General features: G+C 34.8%; 1 protein-coding gene across 5 annotated transcripts in view; it reads left to right on the top strand.

Annotated features, from left to right (window-relative positions):
• The window catches only part of KDM4C (lysine demethylase 4C), a 251,603-nt gene that overhangs the window by 81,494 nt on the left and 142,993 nt on the right, over positions 1 to 27,116 (top strand). Inside the window, exon 9 of one of the 5 annotated variants that reach the window (XM_071425056.1) lies at positions 18,227 to 18,551. The exons of 3 other annotated variants lie outside the window; for them this stretch is intronic. In XM_071425056.1, the coding sequence (XP_071281157.1) occupies positions 18,227 to 18,343 (117 nt within the window). In that variant the 3' untranslated portion in view covers positions 18,344 to 18,551. Of the gene's footprint in view, positions 1 to 9,457; positions 9,594 to 18,226; positions 18,552 to 27,116 lie in introns of those variants that run through there. One more of the 5 variants, XM_071425057.1, reaches the window with a different exon arrangement.

Genomic DNA, 27,116 nt, shown 5'->3' with positions numbered 1-27,116 from the left:
CCCTATTTTCTGCATAGAGAAGAAGAGGTGCTTGGGCCTGAAGTATGAGTTCTCCTACTGCACTTTGGTCTTGGGAATCCTGTGTCAAAAAGCTACATTTTCTGCATTGCATGCTTTTGGATACCTATTATATTCTACTGTCCTTAATGCTGTTTTCAGGTCTGATACATACTGAGTAATTTGGTATATGGATTTTTGACATGCACTTGAATAGAATGAAAGGCTGACCTGTAGCTACGTATCTATATTGTACAGATTCCCAGAAGGGGGCATTATGGTGACTAATGAGGGGAATACAGCACTCCATTTCCAGTTTCCTGCCAGTTGGCAGCATGAAGGTGTTGTGATATGAATAAGGATGTTTAATCCAGAATGCCTCCTAAAAATTAAATAAAATCTTATGCCTCACATAAGGAAAAGAATGAAGTCCTGTGCAAAGTCCATTTTCATTGAGTTTGAACATAGTATTCCCAAAGTCAGGAAGAGACAATAGATTTTTTTTTTTTTGTAGTAGGATTTCACGTTTGGTTTTGCATCAGGGTTTATGCTTTCTATACAATATCTTTGGCATAGCAGTTTTCAGATTGGACTTCCATTATATATTTTTTTTAATGGGTTTTTATGTGGACTTTATATTCTTAAAGCGCAGTTGTGTAATAGGTTTCAAACTTTGTCTGTTACCAGAAGTTTAGCTGTTGGAAATTGCAGGACAAAAGTGAGTATGAATTTGGTTTTTTTTCATATTCGTAATTGTAGGACTGTTAAAAAAAGGTTTATATTTGAACTTTTATCTTGACATAATTTTAACTGTTTTTTTACTATTAATTTGGTACTATTTTAGATTTAAGCTTAAAAAAGGATAGGCTGTATCATGTTTGCCATATTTTCTCCTTTTAATGATGTCCATGTTTTGTGACAGCTGATAATTCATTTCCAAATCAAATTCTCTTCTCTGCCTGAATCTATTAGAGCATGTTAAGAAAATGCTATTTGGTGCATGTTCTCTGAGGCTATAGTCAGATGTCTCTTTTTTTCCTTCAGTTTTGCTGTCTTAATGGGAGTAATCTCAGCGCTGCTGGGTTCCTTGGCATTTTTTAATAAAATCCTTGCTCTTATAGAAGCAGATACTTGGCAGAAAATAGACAGTCTTTTTATTTTGCTATGATAATGCATAAGAGGGATGAGGCCAACTAAATTTGTTTGAAACAAACAAAGGAAGTGTTGGAAGAAAAATCTGAACAAAGTTTCATGTTCATTGAAACCAGACTTTGCTATAAGTCTTGATAACTTTTTCAATATTACTTTAAACATTTGTTCATATGGAAAGAGAATTCAAATGTTGGGGAAAAATCACTGCAGTGACCTTTAGCCCATTGCTGTGTTTAAGATTAATCAAAAGGAGATGCTAGTATCCTGTATTTATTTTTTTTTTAATTAGGGACTTCGTTAGGTATCAGCCAAGCTTAACTTCAAATGTATATTATGCACACCCCTAATCAATAATGGTTGAAAAAGTTCACTGAGTAGAAACTACTTGTATCATTTTTTTGCTGTCTTGCTGAAGGTAAGATGTATTAAAAAAATGAAGATACACTTTTGAGAATGTAAGATCTTCCACATACAACTGTATTTCAAGGAACAGTTTTAAACTTTTTTCCAACAATACATATCAAAATGTTGATCACTTTCTAGAAACTGTTTAGGGAATATGGTTATTCCTTAAGAGCATGTCCCAAGTGGCAGAAAAATGGTGTTGATGGTTTGCTATTCATCTTTGAATTTCATGTGCTTGGTGCTGTGTGCCAGCATACTGTCTTTACTTTTTAATTCTAGGTGTTTAGGTAAAATTTATATGGGAAGTCTGCAATACAGGGAAACTGTGTTAGAGTTCAGTCAGTTCTGTATGATTTGTGTCTTGACCGTATATGTTCTATTTTGGAGTTTCCTAGACTAATTGTGGTTAGATATTTTACTTAGGAATGATTTTGAGACAGAGATAGCACCTTTTTTGTGATTTTATATTATGTATGAAACTGTCCTACCAAATCTCAGTCATCTTCCAAAGACTCTGTGAACCCTCATTTAATTCTTTGCAATGTAGACTAGAATTAGCTTGTATACATGTAATTTTTAGCCTTTGTGTGTTAAAAATGAAGGAAGTTCCTGATGGGGGCTTTTAACGGCTTAAGTTATGGAAACTCTTATTTCAGTTAAAAAATATCCATGTCCAATATATTTTTTTCAGTAAAAGCTCTCAAGAGGGGTTGAGAGGAGAAGAAGTAGGTCGTTCAAACTGATCAAACTGATCGAATGCACTTTCTCTCTTTTCTGAGACACCTGATGCCTGTGACACAGCTCGTTCAAGTTTATTCATGAACTTCTGACACCTATATAAGAAGAGCAGAAATACTGAATAAAAGCATTATTCAGCATTTCTTTGGCATAGCCCTTTAATTAGTTAATTACAGTGTACTTATTTTAATTATGTCCCTTGGGCAGCTCTACCAGCCTTGATTGACAGGGACATCTTGGTTTACGTGACCTGTTGGATTTCTGGACATAATTTTCATCTTTGCTTTAAGTTCAGGTGGGTCTTACATTGGTTATAGGATGTTGGAAGTAAGATTCCTCCTGTTGTTTTTTTATGGAAGGTGTGCCTGCTACAGCCTCCTTCTGGGTTTTGCTGGCGATGTCTGAGCTTGTAAGCATGAGCTTGTGTGTTTTAAACAAAGTGTCCTTGTGTGGGGCTGTAGCCTGGTGAGATGAGCATGGAGAAAGGGGCTCATTGCTTGTACCTTGCTGGTGAGTGACCATACTTAGAAATGGGTCACACAGTGATATTTGGCACAGAATTTCCATGTGTTTATCTCTGTGGCTGTAGGATACCTAGCTTTCGACCAGGCTGAGAATTATGTGGATACACAGTGTGTCTGTTAAATTGCCCATGCAGTTTGACATCCTGTGTGCAAAAGTGTTCTGGGATTGAGACGTTGTGCACAGCAGAAGGTGACACTCAGATTGGTGAATGGCACTGTACCTGGTGCCCTCTTTACTGCATGAAGTTCCCTGAGCCATTACATAGTTTTTCCTCTTTGGAACATAGCTTTAACAGCAGTAGAAAAAAGATAAAAGAACAAAAAAGAAAACAACTGTAAAGCAATAGATGGAAAAGGTAGGGGAATAGAGATAATGAGAAAAATGTAGGAAACAATGGATACAGAGGAAATAACAAGAGGGAAAGTGGTCTGGGAAGAATTCTGTCTTTAAAAGTACATAATTGTGGGAAAGGAGGTTGGGATTTTTATTTTATTCTGTATCTTTCTGTGACAGAAGTGTTTATGTGTATGGATAACTTCAATTTTAATAAATGCTTAATGAAATTTGTGTGCTCTGTTTAAATGACAGTGTTAGTGGCTTAGGCTGGAATTCTGCATACTTTTCTCTGTCCATTTTGCTTTGTGCACTGTATAGACTACAAGCTTGTTGAAGCTCATTACACTACTGTGTTTGAAAGTCTTGTTCTTTTGTTTTCTCCATGACTGCTCCTCGATCATAAAGAAGCACATTATGTCTCTGTGAATAATTGAAAGCATTTTTACTTTATTCTGGCACTGTGCTCCTTTCTTTACTCGCTCTGCTTATTCTTATTTTGTCATTCATGCTGTGAAGAGGTGAGTGAGACCTTTATACAAATGATTATTGGCCATCAAGCAATAAGATAAGTTCTATTTGCAATTTGCCAAATCAGCTATTATCTTAGCTGCTAAGGCTTAGTATGTATTTTAGATTAAAATAATTTTTTGAACTGCTTGTTTGTATTTATTAAAAAAAGAAATCAGTTTCTTCAATTTCACCCATAATTTCTTAAATAGACACCCAGTTAAAACTGGGAAATTTTCTTTAGTGTAACTTAAAACAATGAGAAAATACTTCCTTTTTATCAGTAACATTTAATAAATTAATCCTAAGTAACAGAAACAACTATTTAATGTAACAATGAAGAAGACCTAACAAATCATACCTACTTTTATAGGGATGAGTATTTTAATCCTAAGTGTCACATTTGTAATGAGTAGCTTTGTTTAGTCCAACTTTACTTATATAAAAATTTTTGTGGAAAACATTATTCGCTGAGTCATGAAGCAACCAGTAAAACTATCGCTTGCATGTTTTTGTGTGAATTTTTACAGAGGAATTGTAAGAGCTATAATTTCCACAGAGAGAGCTCTACATTGGTAAAAAAAAGGGACATATTTGCTGATTTCTTAAGAGAAATTTCTGGAATGAGTAATTTTTGAAAAAGACTCACAAATATGAGCATGTTGACAAGCCCTAGTGATGCTTCTGGTAATAAAAATGCATTTCGAGGAATTAATGATGCAGCATCTAAGAAAGGAGATGTTTACTAGAAGGCAAACAAAATGAAAAGCAATGCTAAAGAGGTGAGAGAAGTGGAAAGTAGGTGTCTTTCCTAAGGTACATTTCTTAGTCATTGCTGGGTTGTAGTATGCTTTTGTTTTGCATTTAACAGAATTAACTTACTTTGTAGATGCAACCAGTGAGAGGTTCTAAGTTATAAAATGATAATAGAATGTAAAGTATGTCTTTAGTGAAGCTGTTTTTTTTTCCTGGAAAGGTTACTTAAACTATCAGACCAAAAATAACATTTATTAAATGTGAATAAAAATATTAGCAGAGAAGGGAAATTAAGGGTTCAAACATATTTGACCAACAGGATTAAATGCAGCCTAATTGGAGTTCATTTGAACTAGTAGATTCCTTGAATTCATTTTTGTTTCATTTAATTCCTATGATAATTGCTTAAATTATATGTGAAGTGATTCACTAAGACTTCACAAGCCACTTAGTATTAAAAGAATTTTCATACTTCACTTTGAAATCCAGGTCCTGTGTTTGACTTCACAAGTTCTAGGAAAGATGTGAGCAATCCATTTCACTTTTCTTTGAAAGCAAAAGTGCTGTGGATCATTCAGCTTCATTTGTAACAACTTTCAGGTATTAAAAAGCAGCAGTATCTGACCATTTATGTATGCAGTCTTCTTTTTGTTACTTATTTGAGAAATACATGTGATCAGAAAGAGCAGGCTGCTAGGCAGAATATTTTCTCATTAACAGTGTAAAATATGTTGCAAAAAGGAAAATTAAGCTCAGTTAATTTTAAATGTTTATAAATATTTACCATATTTTACTTTCTATTGTAGTAAATTTCTAATAGTATTGTGGTAGATTTAAATGTTGATTTTTATGTAAATAACTTGTATAAAAATTTAACAGGAGTAAATTCACTGTGCTTTTTTAAAGGCGTTTTATTGTTATCATTGGAGTGCTAAAGGGAAAGGTTCTTGAGGGCGTGTAGGATGAGAAAAATCATCCTACCTGATATTGTTAGAAATTTCTTGCTGCTATTTTTAACATTATCAGTGTGTCACTAGGGAAACTAGTGTTTACATTTCATAAAGCTCTGATGTGATAGTCCGGTCATCTTTCTACTGTCTAGTGGATTTGCTGTGCAAAGCAAATGCAATCTCTTGTATTATGGGAAAAGATATTATTTGTTAATGGGGTGGTGAGGTCTTCTTTTGGCCAATGACAGCAGAGAACTTTTGTGAATTAGGCTTATGTACACTTCTAGAAACTCCAGAACATACCTGCCTGCATATTTAGGTGTACAAGTACTTCTAAAAATTACTCTTCAGGAAGATTTTTTTTACTTCAGATCATGCATTAGATTTAAATCACCTCCTGTATTTTAGCACATTCCAATTGCTAAAAATACCTACACATGAGGAAGAAAATATGTTTGGAAACAAAGATACTAAATCTCTCCTTTAAAAAGACACTGAAATATAAGTTAATTAGATAAGCCTTTCTAGTGCCAAACCTGTGACACAAGTGCATAAATGAATAAACTGCATTGTCTATAGGGACAGTATAATCTCTAGGGTGCAGTTTAGACTATTTAGGTGCAAACATTTTCAATTTGTTTACATAAATGAGATAAGTAAAGCCTGTAAGGATATCTCTCAAGGCTGTTTTAAAAAATAGGGGCAGGGCTTTTCATGATGTGTAGACCACACATTTGACAGTATTTGTATTGTAAAATTTCTTACACTCATCCTATGTAATTTTCCAGCAAAAAGAAAGTTTGGCACATGTTCTTCTTCAACATATGGTTTATTAGCATGTAAAAATTGTTTTGTTTTCAATTCTTTACTCATTCTCTGCTGTTGCTTTTGTGTATTGTTTGTGAGCATAAATTCCTCCTGTGCATGTCTAAGCTGCTCCAGTGCTGAGAGGTAGTGATATTACAGCCTTGGAGATTTTAGGAATACATTTGTCATCTTCACCATTCTCTTTTGCATTTTGGTTTTCCGTTCAAATGTTTTATCCAGGTAGACTTAGAAGCTTCCAGAAAGCTTCAAAATTCTTATGCTTGAGCTGCAAAACCTTCTTGTAGAAATTTGGTGTGACCTGAGGGTCAAACTGTCTGGTTGACAAGAGGAGTGATAGAGTGGCTCTGGTGGGGCCCTGGCATCCTGCCAAAGTCAAAGCAACAGAACTACACATTTCTGTTTGAGCAATTGCAATTAGAAATGTAAAAAAAAAAAAGTTATTTTACAGTACACTAAAATTAAGATGCCTAGAATTCATTCAGTTGAGTGAAATACTGCTTGGTGTGAATTCAAGAGGTCTTTTTCAGTCAGCTGTGATTACATCTGTAATCATCTTGTACAGATGCTTTTTAAAAAGGTTGTGTGCAGAAACGGTTAAATTTCTTCAAAATTCATTGCTAAGATATTTCAAAATAATTATTTTAGCAAACATTACACAGTTCAGCTGCTGTAAGATGTTACATTTTCATTGAGGTGCTTTACTGTAAGATTTGCTACTTAATTTGCATGTTTAAAAAATTTTTGTGCTTTTTTTCTGTAAGTAGGTATTTTCACGAAGAACCTATCATACTGATAAAAACAAACCAAACATACTTTTACATAGTGTTTCACAGACAAGTGCTTGTAAAATGTCAGCCTAAGATTTTCAGACAATTAATGTATTTTGACATGATTGCATAAAAGCAAGATGTTGAGTATGTTTTGTTATTTAGAGAAATCTAAAATTGAACAGTTAACATCTTAGTAGGCTATTTTTACACTCATCAAGAAACTCAGTGTGAAAGAACAGCAAAGATTACAAAATCAAGTATTGAAAAGTTAGACTGTCAAAACTAGGGTTTCAGTTCAACTTCAGTTCACCCTTGTTATGTTAATATGTAATCTTTAAGTTTATGAACAGAAGAATTTTTTTCCCACAGACAGTGGTCCATTGGAAAGATTAATTTATTTCATATTTCTTTATCAGAGTATATAATATGCAGACATACTGTTCACTATTAAAACTAGCTACCAGTAAAAAAAATTCCTTCTAGACATTTTTTGTAATACTTCCACTGTTGCATCAGTAAACTTGATAAAAATGACTTAAAAATTACAGTACTCCTGTGGATTAGTTTGTATTACTATCTGTATTTTACAGCTGTGGAACATTAAATTAAAAATGCATAAAGGCTGAAATACTTGTAGATTTAAAATATCCAGTTGAAGATGCCAGTAACTTGAGTTTTAAATTTCAGTATTTTCTTGTAGCACTTTGAGCCACACTTAGCTGACTTTAACTGTGAATATAGTAGCTCGATGCTTTTACAGCTTCCTTTTGTAATATTTTATTGGCTACTGCTCATGAAAAATTGGAGTTTGTGGTTTGCATGCCATCACACAGGAACTCTGTAACTGAGTAAAGAAAAGAATTGATTTCTTCTGATAGGTGTGCCCTTTTCTTAAAATGATATTTCCCATTTGCCTAGAATATTCTTCACTGTGCTGTCTTTACATTTTGAAGTGTCTGCAAAGATGTGCAGAACTAATGGTTACAAAATTCTTGTTCTGTCCCATGTTGTATCTGTTCTGAAGATTTAGTGAAAAATACATTGATTTTTTTTTGAGAAAAAAAAGTGCTGAGAATACAATATTCCAATGGTTACAGACCAGTCTGTCACTGGTCTCCTCTCTGTGTGTGCTGTATACCACCCTGCCTTGCCCACTTGTCTGTTTCATCAGTCACCTCTCTTTCCATTGTAACTCCCAGGTCCTGGTTTCAGAGGTAGTTTTTTATTTCCCCCCAGTTTGTTTCTCTGACACAGGTTTTTCCACCTTCTCTCTGCCTTTATCCAGATCTCTTTTCCAGCTGGTTTCCACTCCTTCTGGCTTTTGTAGCAGTGTTGTGCAGCTGTGTGCTTCTCAGCCTGCTGTGCCTTTCCATCCTCTCCAACTCAGTGTTCTGTCTGGATAGCTTTGCCCCCGTTGGCTGTGCTCTTGTTTTTAGCAGTGTCCGAGATATTTAGTTCAAATCTCAAGGAATAGTTCTATGCAACATGTGTGGCATTGCCAACAAGTGGAGCATATGTTTGTTACAAAGTTCATGGAACAATACTTACATTAAAAAGGTGAATGATATAGAAAAATAATCAGTAGAAGTAGTGGAAATTAATTTTTTGTAGATTATGTTTCCTTCTGAGTATTTTAAACAGAATGGAAATTCTAATGATGATCTTTAAGTTGGATTCCACCAGAATCTTGTAGCTATGTCATTTTATAGAGGTTCTTGTTAGATTAGATTGTGATCAGTTTTTTTTTTTTTTGTTTGTTTGTTTGTTTTTTCTCCCCTTCACTTTTGTGGAAGTTCTTAAAATCTTTGTGGGTCATAAACTTCCCAAAGCTTTCCTTTTTTAAATTTATTGCCCCTCCCCCCATTTAAAAATCCCTCCTTTTGGAATTGTGCTAAGACCTTTTCAAGCAGACTTAAGGTGTTGCTCCCTTTGCAGCCAGTTACTGTCGAGAGCCATGTACCTTGTAGGAGCTGTTTTTGAACAGTCTCTGTGCCTTCCCAGTGCACAACGTGCTGGGATTAATTAGGCTTTTTGGGACACTTTCTCTCATCTAGGAGTTTGAGGAATGAAATACTAAATTTGAAACTCCAGTCCTCTAGTGATTTTTTGCTTTGTCTACAAAATAAGTTTAGTAGGGGCTTTCGGCCCAGAAAAAAAAAAAAAGCGGTTCTTTTCTTTACCTTTGCTGTGATTCCCTCTGGAAAGCATAGCTTAAAATATCAATTGAGCTGAGAGGTGAAACAAACTAGACTTCACGGACGTGTTATTAGAAGCAGAATCCAGGAAAACCGAAAACCCAGAAATGAACTGAATATGCTAAAAATGGCCCGTTCTGCCCGTGTGTAGTACTCAGTGCTGACAGCAATAGTAGATACAAAATAATTGTATTTCATACCATTCTCATGACAGAAAAGCTCAGTGGAAGACTCTATAGGAGGGGAAGGTGATTAAAAAAAATTAAGCAGAATTGTTTTTGTGTTCATGTCTTTGTAGATTGAACGACTGACTTCGTTACAGCCATTCTCCAACCTTAACATATGCATATTTCCTGACGTGTTCAAGTAGTCTGACTAGGAATAGTTGTTGAGATATGACAGACAAGGGGACATGAATTTCAAGCTCTCATCTCAGATTTTTCTTCTTGAATTCTCTGTGATTTATGCAGATGCTTTGCTCAGGTGAGGTTATGTTCTGTGGTGCCACTGCTGCCTTCTTAGCTGTGGTGTGGCCTGGCTTTGGTCAGTACTCCAGTCAGCACCTGCCTCTTTCCTGTTACCCTGGGCTTCTTCCTAGGATTTACAGCTGTGCTATTCAATATGACTTGCTCCACATACAGCATTCTTCTACAGCCTCACCTGCTGTTTTGCCCAGTGCCTTTTTGCAGTATTGCTGTCTGTGTACAACAGTGTAGCTAGCAGTAGTGCCACTTCTTAACATTCTGTCCAGAAGAGAAGGCTGAGCATTAAATACAGAAGTGACAATCACATAAATGTATATTGAGACATGGGAGACATACTTAATGGTTTATAATGTAAGACAAATACATATCTTAAAACGCAGCTCAAGGAAACGTCAAAGATTTTTTTAAGAAAGAGTATCTTTTAATAAAGCCACCTGTGTGTGTTACAAAATATGAATGAGTTCTTTTCCTTTAGTTTGTCAAGCTACTTATGAATAACAGACAATGACTGATCTTATTAAGAAATTACTTAAAGGCACCTGAGAGGGAAAAGCTTATATTTGGTTGCCTGTATTTATATTTAAAATTTGTAATTTTTTTTATGTTTAAAGGATTTTTTTATTTATTGTTTTCTCCCATTCCACAGCTCTGCAAACAGTGATATTTTAGCAGGTCATTTCACTTTCTCTGCATCTATAAGTTTTTATCTGAATTCTGTTAAAAATCCAGGATATGTCTGTGGGGTCTAGATGGTAAAATCAGAAGCATCACATATGTTAGACACTGTGAATGTGAGATGGTGTTGTAGTAGATACACAGGGTGTCATTAAGGAGTAGCATCAGAGGCAGGACAGTTTTGAATGATGACTACTGTACTTGGCCTATAAAAATCCTTTTTTAGCTGTGATTTAAAAAAAACAAAACCAAAACAACTTAGTATTTACTTAAATAAGAGAATATTAGAGAATAGGTTCCAGTGTTGGACGTACCAGAAGAATGTGATTTTCTATAGAAATTAAAAATTGCCTTCAAATTGTATGACAAGGTAATTTATTTAGGGAGTATAATATGTTAATATGTAGCAAGTCCCTTTTTCTCTAAGCAGCCCTACTGATCAACTTAGAATTACATTGATGGAATCACCCTGTGACTTCAGTAGTCACTAAGAAAATAGTGGCTTTACCTAAAAAGTCTATAAATACATTTGTTAACCAAAAAAATAAAGGTGCAAGTATTAAATATTTATTAAAATACATGTAGGATTTTCAGAAATTCCTGACTTTATTAAAAACTGCTTGTCTCATGACTGTATCTGACATTTTTAGTAGAAGTTATGACACAACTGGAAACAGAGCATTGTGACAGCAAATGAAAAGATGGTGATCAGCTAGTCAAGATTAATGAGTTAAAATGATGTCTTTTCAAGCAGAGATATGTAAGTTCTGTCTCACGTGGTAAAGTATCACATATTTGAAGTCAGAAAAAAAATTAGTAAGTTAATGTATTAAATAGCCAGATAAAGTAGTAGTAAATTATTAGTTTTATATTTCAGTTTCCGACTCTTCTGTGAATTTTAAACCAAGGAACATAAGCACAGATACAAATGTGTGATGTGAGGTGCTCTTCAGGAAAGTATAGAAAGCAGAAGTTCCTAATGTCATGGAACATTCACTGGTACAACTACAGTGTAAGACATTGTAAAACTACTATGCTTTAAAAGTGTGTTTATGATATTTTCTTGTGAAGTGTGCATAAAACTTGTGAAATTTTCCTTTTGCTTGTGAACATCTTAAAAAGCAGCATTCCTGAGCACTGTTTTCCTCCTGCTGCAAGTAAGTATGAGTTACATACATTACATTCATGGTATTAATTATATGGCAGATTTGATTTTGAGAATTGCAGGAAAGATGAGTAAAAAAAGCTACTCCTGCAGCATCTTTGGTTAGTGAATTTGATACGCAGTGCAAGAGATAATGATGATTCCTCCATCCTGTTTAACACGATTCTTGTCCTACATTTTTAAAAAGAAAACTAAAACAAAGGCTGAAACCTCTTCATATCTGAGCAGGTAGATAAAGGGATTTTTTTAGCCATTTTGCAAAGGAGATTTTGAAGTACACAGAACTAGCTGTGAGTAGACAGTGTGAAATTAAACTTGCAATGTGTTTGTTTCACTAGCAGGTTTCAAGGAAATGTGGTAGGACTTACACACTAAAATGTGGCATCAGCATTTCACTACAACATTTTAAAAAACTCCAGTTGTATGATTTTCCTGCTTGTGATTAAACTGCTGCCCTTTATATTCTGATACATGCTGTACCTTTTGTTGGGAATTGTTTTACTAGTGATACTTAGAAGTATATAAAAGTTCTTTTGCCATGTGAGCTTTCTCTGGGAACAAGCAAAGTTCAACAATTTTTAAAGACTAGGTAATTGCATAGGTATGTTATAAAAAGTCTGACACTCTCATTCTGACTTGTGTTTTATCCACTGAAGTTTTGTATTTATATGCATTAAGCTGCACATCTGATTCAAAAAGATTTATGCCATAACATGAATGTAGTCAATAAAGTGATATGTTGTAGACACAGTAAATACAATTTCTGTGCATAAAGAGGAGTTTTTTTCTACAGTGTAAATAGGTTCCAAGATTTAAAATTGACCCAGTAAGTTAATGGTATTAGCAAACAAAGCCTGCTGTAATTTGAGATAAAGACTGTAAGTAATCCTTTTCCCCCTAGCTTTTCTCTTGCACTGTTTCATTATGGATGCCTTATACCTGTGTCATGAGTAAGCCCCTGTGCTGTTCTCCTATATAAAATCAACTCTTAATTACTCCAGTGTGTGATAGGGCTCATTATAAGATATGAGAACTGGCTGGATAAGAGAGGAGTTCTTCAGTCTGTGTTGGGACTTAGACCCACTGGAGACAAATTTATACTCTATGGCTATGTTTGCTTTTAGAGAATTGGACAATCGTAATCATGATTGTAAACACACTAGCTCAGTTGGGGTTTGCTTCTGAAAATCATTTCTAGGTCAGATGCTTAGCTCAGGCAGCCATTAAATATTTTGTTTCTAAATAGTGCATTTTAAAAAGTTTGCAATTAAATTTTCTATAGCTAAGAAAAGAAGAAGCTTTTTTTACCTTTATAATTACATTTTAGAAAACCCTTGAGAGACACTGTATTTTTAATCTGTTTGAATTATGACTCCATTATTTTGCTAGTTTGATCCCCACTCGCAGCAAGGTGACCTTATATTTGGCACTTTGTACAGTTCAGCACTTCTTGAAGAGACGTGGGATAAAATGTTTCTCCTTCCAAGAGCAGAATCACAGAAAGGAGAGGATTAGAAATTTGTTTTCATGTTTACATTGTAGACCTTGAACTCCATTTAGTATTTTTTCATTTATAAGTCTCCAGGTATTGTTCTCTTCCTTCTTACAGATTTAGGCTGTTTAAATGCAGATTGTTTCAGAGTAGAGCAGCTCTGTAAAGAAAGGGATTGAGATTTTAGCAGTACTTTATTGAGATATCACTTGTCTGGCTTTTTTGCGATATGACCACAATTTGTATCTGATGGTGCAGTCTCCTTTTCTGCCACCCTAAGGTGGGAGTGCTCAAAGCTGATCTCTTGTTCTCTTACAATGACTTGTGAAAGGCTGGGAGATGAAGTTAACACATACCTCTGGACCTTCACTTCAAGCTCATGTGTCCTGTCAAGAGGAGGATGATGCACACTTCATGGGTCTAAGCTTAGAAACATGCCAGGGAGTCTGATTTTGTTGGGGGGAACTGCATTGTGAAGGCATCCTGTCATAGCCACTGTGAAGATGATGAATAACCATGTGCCCATGTGTTGGGTTTCTTGTCTTTACTCCATCAGCACTCCCTATGCTGCTTTTTTGAATTCAAAGGTTGTAGAAGTCCTTTCTGGCACTCCAGATAACTTCAGTGTCTTTCCCGGATGTCACAACTCCATGGAACATTCTTCTCAATTTCAGAGTTAGTTTTTAGTTTGTTCTCTTGAAAGGGGAAAGAATTACTTGCAGTACAGAATATTCATTATGTTAAAACTTTTGAAAACTGTTCTATTGTGTCAGTATCTTTATAGTAAGCATTGTATTGAATTCTTCAATATATTGGCATGGTATATAGGGAGAAAGTTTCTTTTTGATTTTTTTTTTCATTCAGAGCTTCAGATATAAATTCTTTTCATTACTACAGACTTTTGCCCTTTGTTTATGGGTATTGTTATCACATTAACTAGACATACAATGGTGTGACTTTGTTTGGAATTTCCATCTATATCCATAAACCCCATTGCCTGTATAGAAATTAGACTTGTATTAATTAATCTTAAAAACAACATTAGTTTTCTTTGAGGAGTGTGTTTACATCCTTTGTACTTCAGTACTACAAAGTATCATAGAAGTGATAACATCAGCATTACAAAATAAAACCTTATCTAGGCTTCTGGGTTTTGTTTGAGTTCTTCTGGTTACCAGTATAGGATACTTGTTTAAATTCAGATCTATTTCTACATACTACTAAATGGTATCCATCCAGTTTTGAATATGGTAGCACAGTGTAAGAGTCAAGCTGTAGGGCGAGTTATAGTTCTAGTGGATAATAAAGTGGTTTACTTTATATTGTCTGTGAATTTGATGCCACTGTTAGACAATCTTTTAATGGCTGCTGGGCAATTTCACTTTTGCCTTATTTAGGTGTTAACATTCTAAAATAAAGCTGTAACCTTTTAAGTGTTTTTAAGTATTCCTAAACAATGTACTTTCAATTACAAAAAGATGTGTTGAAGAAAAATAGTAAAGCAACTGCAATTTCACTTTATTATCTGAAATAAAATTCAGTGCCATGTGGCACTAATTAATGACTGAAATGTTAATATTCAAACAGAATGCATGACGTAGAGGTTTTTGTTTTACTGCTTTCTTTTATATAAATGGGATAGATATGGTAGGTTTTTTCCTTTTTTCCTCCCCCCCCCCCCCCCTTGTTTCCCCCCCTGCATTTGTTTATGTTGCTTTTATTGCCTAAGGAATGTGTTTAAATATTTGAGGAAAGACAATCAGCAAGACCTTTAAAATTGGGTCCTGGCAGTTATGTGTTAGTGTTTTGGGATTGTCTTTTTTCAATGAGAGGATTATTTCCTGTGAAGTAGTGAGCAACATTCTTCCCTCTCCCCATCCCAAAATAAGACAAAAATCTAGTCTGTTTCTGTGAATCAGCTAATGTAATAAAATACTAAGGTGTTGTTTTCTTTATGTTGTCTTTTCAAAACATGAAAATGTTTTTGGCAATGTTGTTCACATAGAATTTGTAAAAATACATGGATCTTGGGGAAGCAGTCTTGGTTGGTTTATCTGTCTGTATGAACACAGTCCAAGCTCAGACATAGCACTCCTTTCTTGAGTTTTTTTGCACTCAAAAGGAGCATCCAGGCATTCAGCACCTTCCTGAGTTGCTGAGACTTTAGCAGGATCAAGCTCTAATTGCATTTTAATGTTCTTTCTCTAGCAGTCTATTACATCACTGTTGGATGTTACAGAATTGTGATCTGAAAATCAAATAGTCATCTTTAAACTTACACAAGCTGCTTTATAAGCTACTAAAACTAAAGTACCTTGAAAGCAATTTAAACTAGTTATTGAAGCTGAACTCCATCTTGGAAGGTGTTTACATTAATATCATGGACTTGTTCACTGAAAACAGTAGTAAAACAGTATTTTAAGTTAAAATTACAAAATGTGAAGAATTTGGAAAAGTCTTGTCATTTACACCTAGAAGTTCTGATCTTTTTTGCCTCTAGTGAGTGAACATTGCAGCGGCTAAATTTCTGCCAAATCCCACAGACCTGAGTTCATAACTATATACATACTTTTTTATATGTGTATATATATATAGTTATATATATAGTTATAGATATAGTTATATATAATTATATATACATATATAGTTATATATAGAGTAAATATATATATAGAGTATATAACTAAGAATAGTTGATGCTTTAGCATTAGTGGTATGCTTAAGCTGCTAGACTGCTGGAGTCAATCCTGAGGATGACTCAGCTTTAAAGGATATAATATATAGGTGACACAGTAGAGTTTCTTAGGAGTTTGGAAAGATGTTGTGGGGTGTTTGAGGGTCTCCAGAGATGAGAAAAGATGAGAATCTTGACTCCATGTTTCAGAAGGCTGATTTATTATTTTATGATGTATTATATTAAAAGAAAATGATATATTAAAACTACACTAAAGAAAGAGAAAGGAGACATCAGAAGGCTAAAAAAGAATGAATAATAAAATCTTGTAACTGAGCAGAGAGTCTGACACAGCTGGACTGGGATTGGTCATTAAGTAAAAACAATCCACATGAGACCAATCAAAGATGCACCTGTTGGTAAATCATCTCCAGACCACATTCCACAGCCATCAGATAGTAATTGTTTGCATTTCTTTTCTGAGGCTTCTCAGCTTCTCAGGAGAAATATCCTAGCAAAAGGATTTTCATAAAATATGTCAGTGACAAGATGTAACATCAAAAGCTGCAGAAAATATTTTTTGTTATCTCTAACTACTTTTGAATTTCTTTTACTCTGAACATTCCTCTACACAAAATTATACCATCATAGAAACTACTCTCAATCTGTCTTTTCTTTCCTTGATTTTAAAAACTGTTTTAATTTAATTGTTTGCCTACCTCCTCAATTATCTCAATTTTAAAAGTGTAGCAGTTGGTAAAATCTGATGATGTAATACTATCTCCACATTCTTAAGACATATCAGTTATTAAAATTAAGGTAATGGATTATATCCAGAAATTCCTGTGTTTCATCCCACTTTTCCATGTTAGAATGAAGCCTGGGAGATTTTACCAGGCTGAAACTTTTTTTTACATAAAGGAATCCATGAGTGATGTGGAGCCACTGCAGTAGACTCGGGATCTTGTTTTTATCCTTCAGTTAGGCTGGTGTGGAAAGGAACCAGAGACTCTCAGTTTTGGAGGTTTCTATCAGTGAATAGCTCTCTGAAAGAAACTGTTGTAACAGTAAGAAAAGCAGCCTAAAGGGTGCAATATTTATTATTTGGCAACTGGCCTCCAGCTACAGACAAAAGAAAGGGAAATGCATAAGAAATAGTGATCACTTGAAGCCATTTCTGATTTCCTCTGAATCTTTCAAGCACAGAGTAGAATCTAGGCCAGTGCATTAGCACAAGTTTATATTTATCTGCAAAAAATGTCATGATTATATTACTATTTTCCCAAACAAATAGTTTATTGTCATACTATGCAAAGAATATACTTTCTGCATCTTACTGGACAAAATGTCAAATGATCTTGCACCAGCTTTATTCTATGAATACAGGAATTTATGGGAGATGTAAGTAAATTATGATAGAGACTAATTGCAATTGTTAGAAGACAAAGTAGTCTTCATTATAGGCAAAATATGCCTAAATACACATTTACAGAAAATAACTCTGCTACAAGAGAATTTTCTTTGCTTGCAAATAAAAATTAGGATATACCAGGTATTGCTTTACATTTATCACCTTACCTTGTTGCAGGTCCAGTGCCATCACATGAAGGGATTGTGGGTTTTCTTGTGGCCACTGGACCATTGTTACCAAAAATATCATTCTCTTAGCTTTTCTGCTTGCCCTTTTGATTTCTGCTGTGGATTTAATTGATCTTCTTCCCACAGCTGGGTCATAAGGGGAGAGGGTGGGTTTCAGGCATTATTTTAAGAACTACTTTTTTCTGACTGTGTGTAATTAAGAGTTACTCTGCCAGCTTCTACTACTGCTGGTGTGAATGGGCTATTGGTGTGAGAGCTGGTTTTGGAGATTAGGAGTGTCTGCAGCAGATCCCCTACCTCAGTTGCCACAATACCTTCAACTGTTAAGAGTTTAGTAGTGAAGACAGTGTTGAGTCTTTGGCATTGGATGACAAGGTTATTTTTAACTGCCACAATTTCCTTGAGAAAAAGCAAGGATAGCTGAACAAAATTTTCTGAGACAAAGGAATGGGACTTCCTTAGTTTTCAAGCATTCACAAATCACGAGTTTCTCAGGAATCACAAAGGTCCTCTGTGATGGGGAATTTGGCTATTTCAATGCAGTATTTGCTACCAAATTGTCCTGTTGTGGTCAAAGAATGGTATTGTCATCAGAATGCATTTTTTTTAAGTGAAGATAATATTCTAAACTGGGTAAAACTAATTGTACTTTTGACCCAGAAAGAAAATTTAAAATACAAGGGAAATACTTCTGGGTATAAACAAAACATAAGTATCTATGTGCTATTGCAAGCTTCAGCTCAAAGTAATGCTTCTTACTACAGCACTTGGTTTATCATGACAATACATAATTGAAAGTTTGACATTTTCTGACATTTTCTAAATGCACTGATTTTTAGCAGGTGTACACACCTGATAGTAAATGTGTTGAATTTGTTAAAGGGAATTCAGGGTTTATCACAAATTATTCTCTAGTTACCTGTATTGCTGATACTTGTTGAATAATGAAAATTTTCACCTTTCTCCTGAATTCCTAGCATGCTGCAATAACAACAGCATTATTATGGAAAACATGTAAGTCGACTATTTCACCTGAAGCTCATGAAGTCTCACTTGGAGAAATTCTTTCCCGTTTGGATAGAAGATGTCAGTAAATACTAATCTGAAAATGAGAGAGTAGTAGAACGCAGTAGTAGGTAGTAAGAATTACATGAACAATGAAATAATTTGGTTTGCTTGGTCTGAAAAAGGGGAAACTGGAGCATGATGTAACAAGCCTTTCATGGGGTTTTTTTAAAGGCAGTGTTATTTCTTTGTTCTCTGTGTTCAAGCAAAATAAAATACAAAAGAGGTTATACTTCAGTTGCATGAAAGATTATTATGATACCTTTTAGGAAAACATTTTCTTACTGAAAGGCTATCGAATCACGAAACATCTAGTATTAGATATTTTAAAGAGCTTACGTAGTATGAAGAACAGCTCTCAGAAATATTCTTTGATGCAGAATAAACAGCATCTGAGGTTCCCCAGCTGCAATATATTTACTGTTCCAGTGTGTAAGTCCTTTCTGTGTGACACCTGTATTCAAGCAAATTCAAGTAACAACCAACACATTCTATGTGTAATCTCATGGAGAGTAAATAGAACTGGATTTATTTTTCCTTCAGGAATTTCTTGCCAAGAGATTGAGAGCTATGTAGCCACAAAGTCTGTGGAATTTTAAAAACTTATGTGTCTGTCTGTCTGTCTATCTATCTATCTATCTATCTAATCTCTTTATCTTTGCATGTACTCTCACTGGAAGTTCTACATGAGAAATCTGTGCTATTGATAGCAGGTAAAGATTTTTAGTATGCACATAAGTTCTGAGAAGTTATGATTTTGGAAAATTTGATGGTGCACTAAATTGATGTCAAAGTTTGTAACTATCTATTAATTTTCTATCAGCTGTCTCTAAGAGAAAATCCTCCTAATTTATAGGAGATTTATCACACTCTGGGTTTTCTACACTTTGTTTTAAGAATTGCAAATTTGTTTTTTGCTGAATTCATCTCATGTTTTCTTTTTTGGGTAGTAAATCTCAACAAGGTCTCCCAATAATTGCATATTAGAGTTTTCCTTTTTGTTAGAAAAACTTGCTAAAATTGCAAATTGCGATTATATTTTTTTTCTTATCTTAACCAGCTTGGGTAAATTATCTCAGATATGATAAAATTAAATGTTGCAAGCTCCCCATATATGTTAATTGCAAAGGTGAAAAAATTATATACATTATAGGATTAAAAAAAAGGAACTTAAACTGAGTTAATCAGAGAAAAAATCACAACCACAGTTGTATCTGTTCCCATGTTAAGGAGGAAAAGTTGCAGAAAATATTTTTTTGCAAATTGGTGAAGAGCATCTAGATAGACTGGGTCAAACTCAGGCCTCATTTATATTGGAGTGTCAGGGAAAATAAGGTATATTGTGTGAAAAGGCAGAGGATACCTCATATATTGTAGTGCTAGAGTACAGTCTTCTTTTAGTAAACAGGATTAACTGCCATCTTTAAATTCTATGTACTTTTAAAAAGCCTTAAAACATTTCCTTTGTTGAGTAGCTCAAGTTGTGGTTTTAGTCCTTTCTCTTCAACTCAGCAATTTTTGAGGAGAGAGTGCCTATCTGTTACCAAATATATTAAAAACTCTCTTCCTACTCAAAAAAGTAAATTGGGAGTTTCAGCTTAATTTGGTGTCCTTCACTTCTCTGGTTATTTCTTAATTTTTGCTTATTAAGTAATATTGGATATGAGCAATAGAAATGATTATTTACCCTTAAAATTCTGTAATAAAAATATTGCAGAGTGGCTTAGTCTCTGCCTTTACCTTATTAATGGATTGATGCAATGATTGTCTTTCAATAATGAGAAGACTGTTTGCAATACTTACACAATCCATCTGTTGTCCTAAAATTTTAATTATCTCCTTTGTCTGTAAATAGATTTGTATATTCATTAAACCATTAAAAAGATCACTTTGGCTTCTTATTTGCTTGAAAAAAAAGTGGAGTGTATTGCTCATAAAGTTGAAGAGATAATCGAGATCTGGTTTTTAAAAAAAATGCCGTTTCTACAAATTCTCCTTTCCATCTCCAGTTTGACAATGGAAATAGTGTTCAAAGTGTACAGTGTTGGTTTTGATGATAATCAACACATGCAGTACTTGTTTACAGCAATTTAAATAGTGAGAAAATCCAGCATACTTAGATCTGGTTGAACCTTTTATTATTACTTAGACTAACTAATATGTTCTAATGTTGTTACAACTGAGATTGCCATCTTTTCTTCTGTACTTTGATTTTCTAGGTTGGTCCAATTTGTCCTCATATGGCAAAAAAATACCTAAGATTTTGCTTGTGAGAAAGCCTCAGATTTCTTGTTCTTCTCTCCCTTAAGTCTGTGTTTTAAATTTAATTTCTCAACACAGAAATTTACATTCCGTCTAAAGATTGCCATTCCATGACTGTTATGATTCTTTTTTGAAATGCCATAGAATACATATGCCTAAAACTGTTCTGTTTTGATGTTATGAAAGATTTGAGAAAAATTAACTTGTTTGTCATCACAAACATTTTTTCAGCCAGATTGTCACAGAGACATATGGCTGAGTATCTTTATCTTTAAAGACACCTTTCAAAAAAAGGAATTGGTATTAGTGTAGAATCTGTATATTAAGATTTTTTTTTTTTGCACTAATATAAATATTCCTGTTTTGCTATACTATGTGTACTACCTCTGGTTTCCTCACTAAAGCCTTTTTTCAGGTGGTGTTTAGTGTTACTTTCTGGTTCCTAAGAATATGTCTTTGTGTGCTTTACAAAATGTTATTGGCTGTGTACTCAGCTTCTTTCTTCCTTACTCAGACTTTTATGATCTTTAAAACTGTTCAACACTTGCTGAGAATCCAGCTTGGCTTTCACTGTTGTTGGAAGACCAAATAAATTGGTCTATGAAAATAACGTGTTATAGTGCATTTTCTAACCCTGATTCTTGAAAGAGAGACTGGTGCACAGCAAATGCCAACATTGATTAAAAACTTTCTTTACTGTGTTTTAAGAAACCTACATATGTTCTTTTTTTTCTACGTAGTAGCTAGAAAATGGATTCCCATCTGTTTCTGTTTGTCATGGCCAAATGTACAAAAATCTGTTTGTACTGATGGTACTTGTTCATCCGGACTAACATGAGTGAAATGTTCTATTTATGAATTACAAGATATAAAATGATATCATTTCCCAGTGTTCAGGAAGGCTATTGCAAAGTTTGATTGGTAGGTGCTAAAAGGTTTGTTCCATACTGCATTTTATTAGCTAAATTACTCTTATGCAGAAATTATTAGTCAGAATCACCAAGCGGGCCTGTTTCTTTGCTGTTCCGTCTTACAGCAGTGATGATTAGCATGAACAGTAGCTGCATGTTCCTGATACTCTTTAGCTCAAGGAGAGGAGGATAATGACTTTGGCACTTACTCTTTATTTATAATACTTTGAAAACACATGTGTGAAAGCTGCCTGGCACATAGTTATTTAGGAGCATGACATGATACCTAATGCATTCAGGAGTTTTCTCATAGATATTACTATGAAACTATTTCTGCTCTTTATGGTACATTCAGCTTACTAGGTTTTCTTTTTTTTTTTTTTTTAATTTATCTTACTATTTTGCCAGAAGCTCATTTCGTATTATCCCTTTGGAGTCATGTCTGTTTACTCTAAAATTTCCAGCCGGTGTTATCACTGGTTCAGCTGTACAGCTGGCAGAAGCAGTGAGAGCTGCAGCATATGCAAGGTGCTGAAAGCTCTTGGCAACTCTGCTTTTTTGCTTTTTCTAAATCTGCCATGGGCAAAGTTCATACAATGGAAATTTGCCTATGTTGTAGCTTACATCATTGTGGCTTCTGGGTGGGTACAGGCTGGTAGTAATAAGACTATGAAAATTCTTCTAATAAAATGTTGGTGCAAAACCAGCGTGGGTTTTCTGCATAGCTGTTGGGAGCCCAGTGATAATCCTTCAGTGGCCTATGTCATGGTTGCCAAGGAGGATTCGATACGGCTTCTTTCATAGCTTTCAGCAGTGCTCTTGTCAGCAGTGCTTAATTGGATAAGGAGATAGTTGAAGAGTCAAGTGAGGCAGCCTCAGAAAAAAGCTGTGAGCTGATTTCTGTTGAACAAGTTTTTTATTATGTTTAAGAAGAAGAATTGCTTTTTATAGCACTGCGTAAAGTGAGAAGCTGTAAAAGCCCTGTGCTTTACTTAATAAAAAGCCATCTTTTGGTAGAGGATAACTTGTAGAATTATGACAAATTGAATGATCATCAGAAAACTACTGATTTTATGGAAACAAAAAGCAAACAAACATTGATATTGTAACTTCTTACAATAGGATTGTAACTTCTTACATAGAATGCATAAGTGATTGTAATTGTGGAAAATTACAGTAGGGCCCCACTGACTGACTCTCAAGAACAACAAAAGGTAAAGTCCATTTAAGATTTAGATATTTTGCAAGCTTAAAGGAAAGAATCTGAATGACCAAACAAGAGGTAACAAGGGGCCAAAGCATTTAATAATGGAACAATAATAATAATGTTAAAAAGAGATAGTGGAAATGACCAGATTTCCCAGCAATATTAATTTGACCATATAATAAGAGATTCAATTTGTGGATTAAAACTGAAATTATTCAGGATAAATCCTTCTGCCTTGAGTCAGCTGTCAGATTTTCCTACTTTTTTATCAATGAAGCACAGATTTCTGCCTGGAATGTTTTATCTGCATTAAGTGTAGTATCATAATAATATACATCACATAAATCAATGTAGTTTAGAAACAAACCCCCAGAAAACTACTTTGCCTTTTGGAGAATAAAATAGTAAACTGCCAGTTATAGTCTTGGAAATTTTTTCCAGTTTCTTGAGAGTTTTAGGATTGTGACTCTTACTAAGAATTTTAACACTGCCCCCCACACTTACAAATTTTTTCCCACAAATGAAATCAGTTCCTCATAACATTATTAGGTCTGAAGGAAAACAGTGCAGTGCATTTGTCCTTATATAGTTTATTTTCCTGTTCTCAACTCACCCCCCTGTCATGAGTTAGTGTCGGCTGAAGGATAAACGCCCACCCATGTGTTTGCTTGCTCACCATCTACTGTTGGGGACTCATCTTGTGGAAAAGTAATTTGTTGCCAATTAAAATACATTTGAGTAGTGAGAAACAAACTTTAAAACAGCACCCTTCTTCCTCCACCTCTGAGGCTGAACTTCACATTTCATTCCTGACCCTTTCCCCCTTTGCTTTCCTGAGGGTTATAGAGGAGAAAAGAGTGTATGCTCAGTGTATTAGAAATTTCCTCTGTGCCAATTCTGCCTCCTCTCAATTTTCCTGCTTCTGCATGGGCTTTGCCCAAAAGTCACAGTTGTTTTAGGCTTCCAGCTGCTTTGGTATGAACTCTCCACAGAAGTACCTGCTCTGCCATGGAGACCTCTTCCCTTGTCCTCTGACCTTGGTGTTCCCTCGCCATTTCTCATTCTACTTTGTGTTCCCTCCTCCTCTTGCTACCTGCTAGCTTTTCCCTTTGTTAGGCATGTTTTTTCTGAGTCTCCTTCACCTTGGCTGCAGGGCTCAGTAATGCCTCAGGGTTGGTCCATAGGGCTGGCTGGAATGGATTATTTCCAGCACTGGGCAACCTCAGGCATCTCTCCATGGAGGCTGCCCCTGCAGTTATCCCCTGCCAATACCATGGTGCCATAGGCACACAGTGATTTATACTAGTTAGACCATTTTCATTTTCTGCTTTTATTTTGCTTTTAGTCTTCAAGCAAAGGTTCATCATCCAGAATTGTTATTAAGAAATTATATTTTTATGATAATGATTTATTTAGTGGTATATATGTGTTGCTGTAGTGCTTTAAAATCCCTGCATCTGTGATTTGGACTTTTGCTTGTTATGCTGCTGCTGAGACTCAGATAAGCTTGAACCCTTGGAGAATTCACTGTTATTTGAATCATAGTGGTTTTGCTAATCCCCCTGCTATATTTCATTTTGGAATCTGTCTTTCCTTAAATGCCTGTCACATTTACATTTAAAAATGTGACATTACATCTATGCTACTTTTGGCTTTGGTTTTTATTATGCTGGGAATTCAAGATATGCCTTTCTGTTCTTAGGGACAAATGCAGTATAACACAATTCTCTGGATACAGAAGCTGATTGTTAAGGTACAGCATATTCTCTGGGAAATACAATGATGCTTTATGGACAGTTTTTTCTGCAGTGAGGTTTGAGGTACAGAGGACATTAAATTGCATGAGTATTGGCTTGTACCACACGTCAAACTGCAAAATGGGAGTTAATCTTAGTCTGTGCTAGCACATGTGTACTTAAGTAGTAGTGAGTTTCTGTAATTTTAACATGCCTGGGATATGAATGTACTTGAGAAATAGCTGAAAATACTTGTCCTAACTGTGGATAGCTGTGGTGGTTTTTAACTGGTGTTCCTCTCATTTTTTTTACTTCTTTTTAACCTGTGCTCATTCATGGAGGTTCATACAGGCATGTTAACATTGTACTGTCATTGTACGTTCTTTTCCTGTATTGTCACACCGAAGTTCCTGGTTTATATTATAAAAAATCTGGTTAATGAAAATAATAAATGTTTTGATATTAATTGCAATCTTAGGCAACAGGTTTTGTAACAAGTTTATAAAATGATTGTAAAGCTCCTTCAGAGTTAGTGGTGAGGGAAAGAACAGTAATATATATGTACTGTTTATTTCCCCCGTATGCTTTGCTTTGTAATTACTACTCTCTTTTTCAAGTCTGTTTAGTTTGACTTTCAAAAGCCCTATGCACTGAAAAAACCTCATGAATGCTATGCATAAAATTGTTGTTATTGAGGTCACTGTGCCATGAGAAAAATGTTAAAGCTATGTTTCTCTATATTTTGCTCCTAAATGTGGTTTAAGGGAGTCTTATATTTCCACATCAGACATGTCTGACTGTAAACAACAAATGCCCAGACAAAAGACCCAGTGCTTTTTTGAAAGATACCATTGTTAGAATTGTTAGAGGGAAGTCTGATTTATTATAGTTGTTTATTCTTAAGAAACTCATTCAACAAACTTTGTGAATCTGAAGAAAAAATAAGCACTATGTACAAAGATTGTAGTTGGATAAAAGGTCAGCTTTTTATTGTTTTCTACACATACAGTTCCTGGTGTTTGTTCTCATTTGCAGTTAAAACAAACTTGATGGTTCACCTGATGGCAACAAGCAGCTCTTGTGTCATTCCCAGAAGCTGAAGAACACATTCAAAACATTGTTCTTGGCATGCGTTAGCAGCTGTGGTTAAAATGGTTCAGTTCAGTCATGCTGATGATACAAGTCCTATGCTAGAATATGTCATGTGAGAACAGGCCTACAACCCTATCAGAAGTTCCACATAATGAGTCACTTTATGGGATCTGTATACTATTAATGATAGTTCTTTTTCTTCAGACAGTCTGTTTTTTCTTAAAATATGTTAGTTTTTAAGTAGCAATGGTCTGCATTGCTCTAAGTAGTCATGAAGTTTAATGAGAAATAAGAAAGCTTAAATATATCAGGGATAACTACTTTATCAAAAAAAAGCCTGCTTATAGTTTATGACTGAAGTTTTAATTTGAGTCCAAAGTATTCGACTATATGACTACTAAAACTCTGAGCAATTTATGCTTACATTAAAATTGTACATAACCATGTAGGAGGAAAGGTTGCATGTCCTTATCCCCTAGTTTATTATAACTATAATCAATGCATGTTGACCACTACATTTAAATGTTGAAATTTCCTGATGTTCAGAATTGATAGGTTTTAAATTAGTTGAGGAGAAACTGTCAGACCTGATACTCAGAAGGCAGGTGAAGTATTTTTACTACGCCTGCTGAGTTTTCTTGGGATTTTTTTTGCTTTTTGTGATTTGACCCTTTATCAGTATTATGGAAAAAGTATTTCCTGCTTCTTCCTTTGAGAATATGCTACTCTTTAAGCTTATGGATTTGTTAAACAATCATTCTTGCATTTTATGTCATAATACAACCAGTCTCTTTTATTTTGTCTTCTTTTGCTGACTAATAGATTTTATAAAAGTTAATGCGTACCATAACTAAAGAGTTTCAAAATTCACCTTCTGTTATCACTGATGGAAAAAAATTACTGGCTTTTAAACCTTGTGGAAGTTACCATTTTCAGTATATGTCTGCTATGTAAATGAAGTTGTCAGCTGTTTTTTATGTTTCATAGGGTCAAAGAATAATTCAGGGCCTGGTTCCACTGAGGCCAGTCTGTCCTCATGGAGAAAAATTTTTCTTATTTCCCATCTCTACCCACTTGTATTTGAATAAATGACCACTGTCTCTCACCCTTTTGTCATCCACCACTTTCATTCTGTTCTCTTGGTAATCTCTCAAGTAGCAGAGGGGTGCTGTTGGTTTCCCCCTGAAACATTTTCCATGTTAAATGTGCTCATCTCACTCAGTTTTCTCTTGCTCTTTTCTCTGACAGCCTTGAACCTCTGCTGAACTCACGATTCCTTATCTACATTTTTCTTAAAGAGAGGGAACTGGACAGTTATATAGATGTGATCTAAACAAAAGGTGCTAAAAAGAAATTAGTCTTCCAAAGTCAAGAAAGGGGGTGAGAGAGTACAGGGTGATTTTGTTGTTGTTTTTGTTTTGTTTTGTTTGTTTGTTTTTGTTGTTGTTAGATGTCTTAAACTGGGGGGCAGTAAAGCATGATGTATTTATATTGTAATTTCCCCAATCTGTGTTAATTAGCAAACTGTAAGAGTGTTCATTAAGAGTGTTGCCATGCATTACAAAATTAGATGAGTGGAGTATAGGATTTTTTT

Source organism: Agelaius tricolor, unplaced genomic scaffold (assembly GCF_023055355.1).
Source record: "Agelaius tricolor isolate 1412-34295 unplaced genomic scaffold, bAgeTri1.0.p SCAF_4, whole genome shotgun sequence".
Taxonomy (NCBI): Eukaryota; Metazoa; Chordata; class Aves; order Passeriformes; family Icteridae; genus Agelaius; species Agelaius tricolor.
This window is presented reverse-complemented; position numbering and strand designations above follow the sequence as displayed.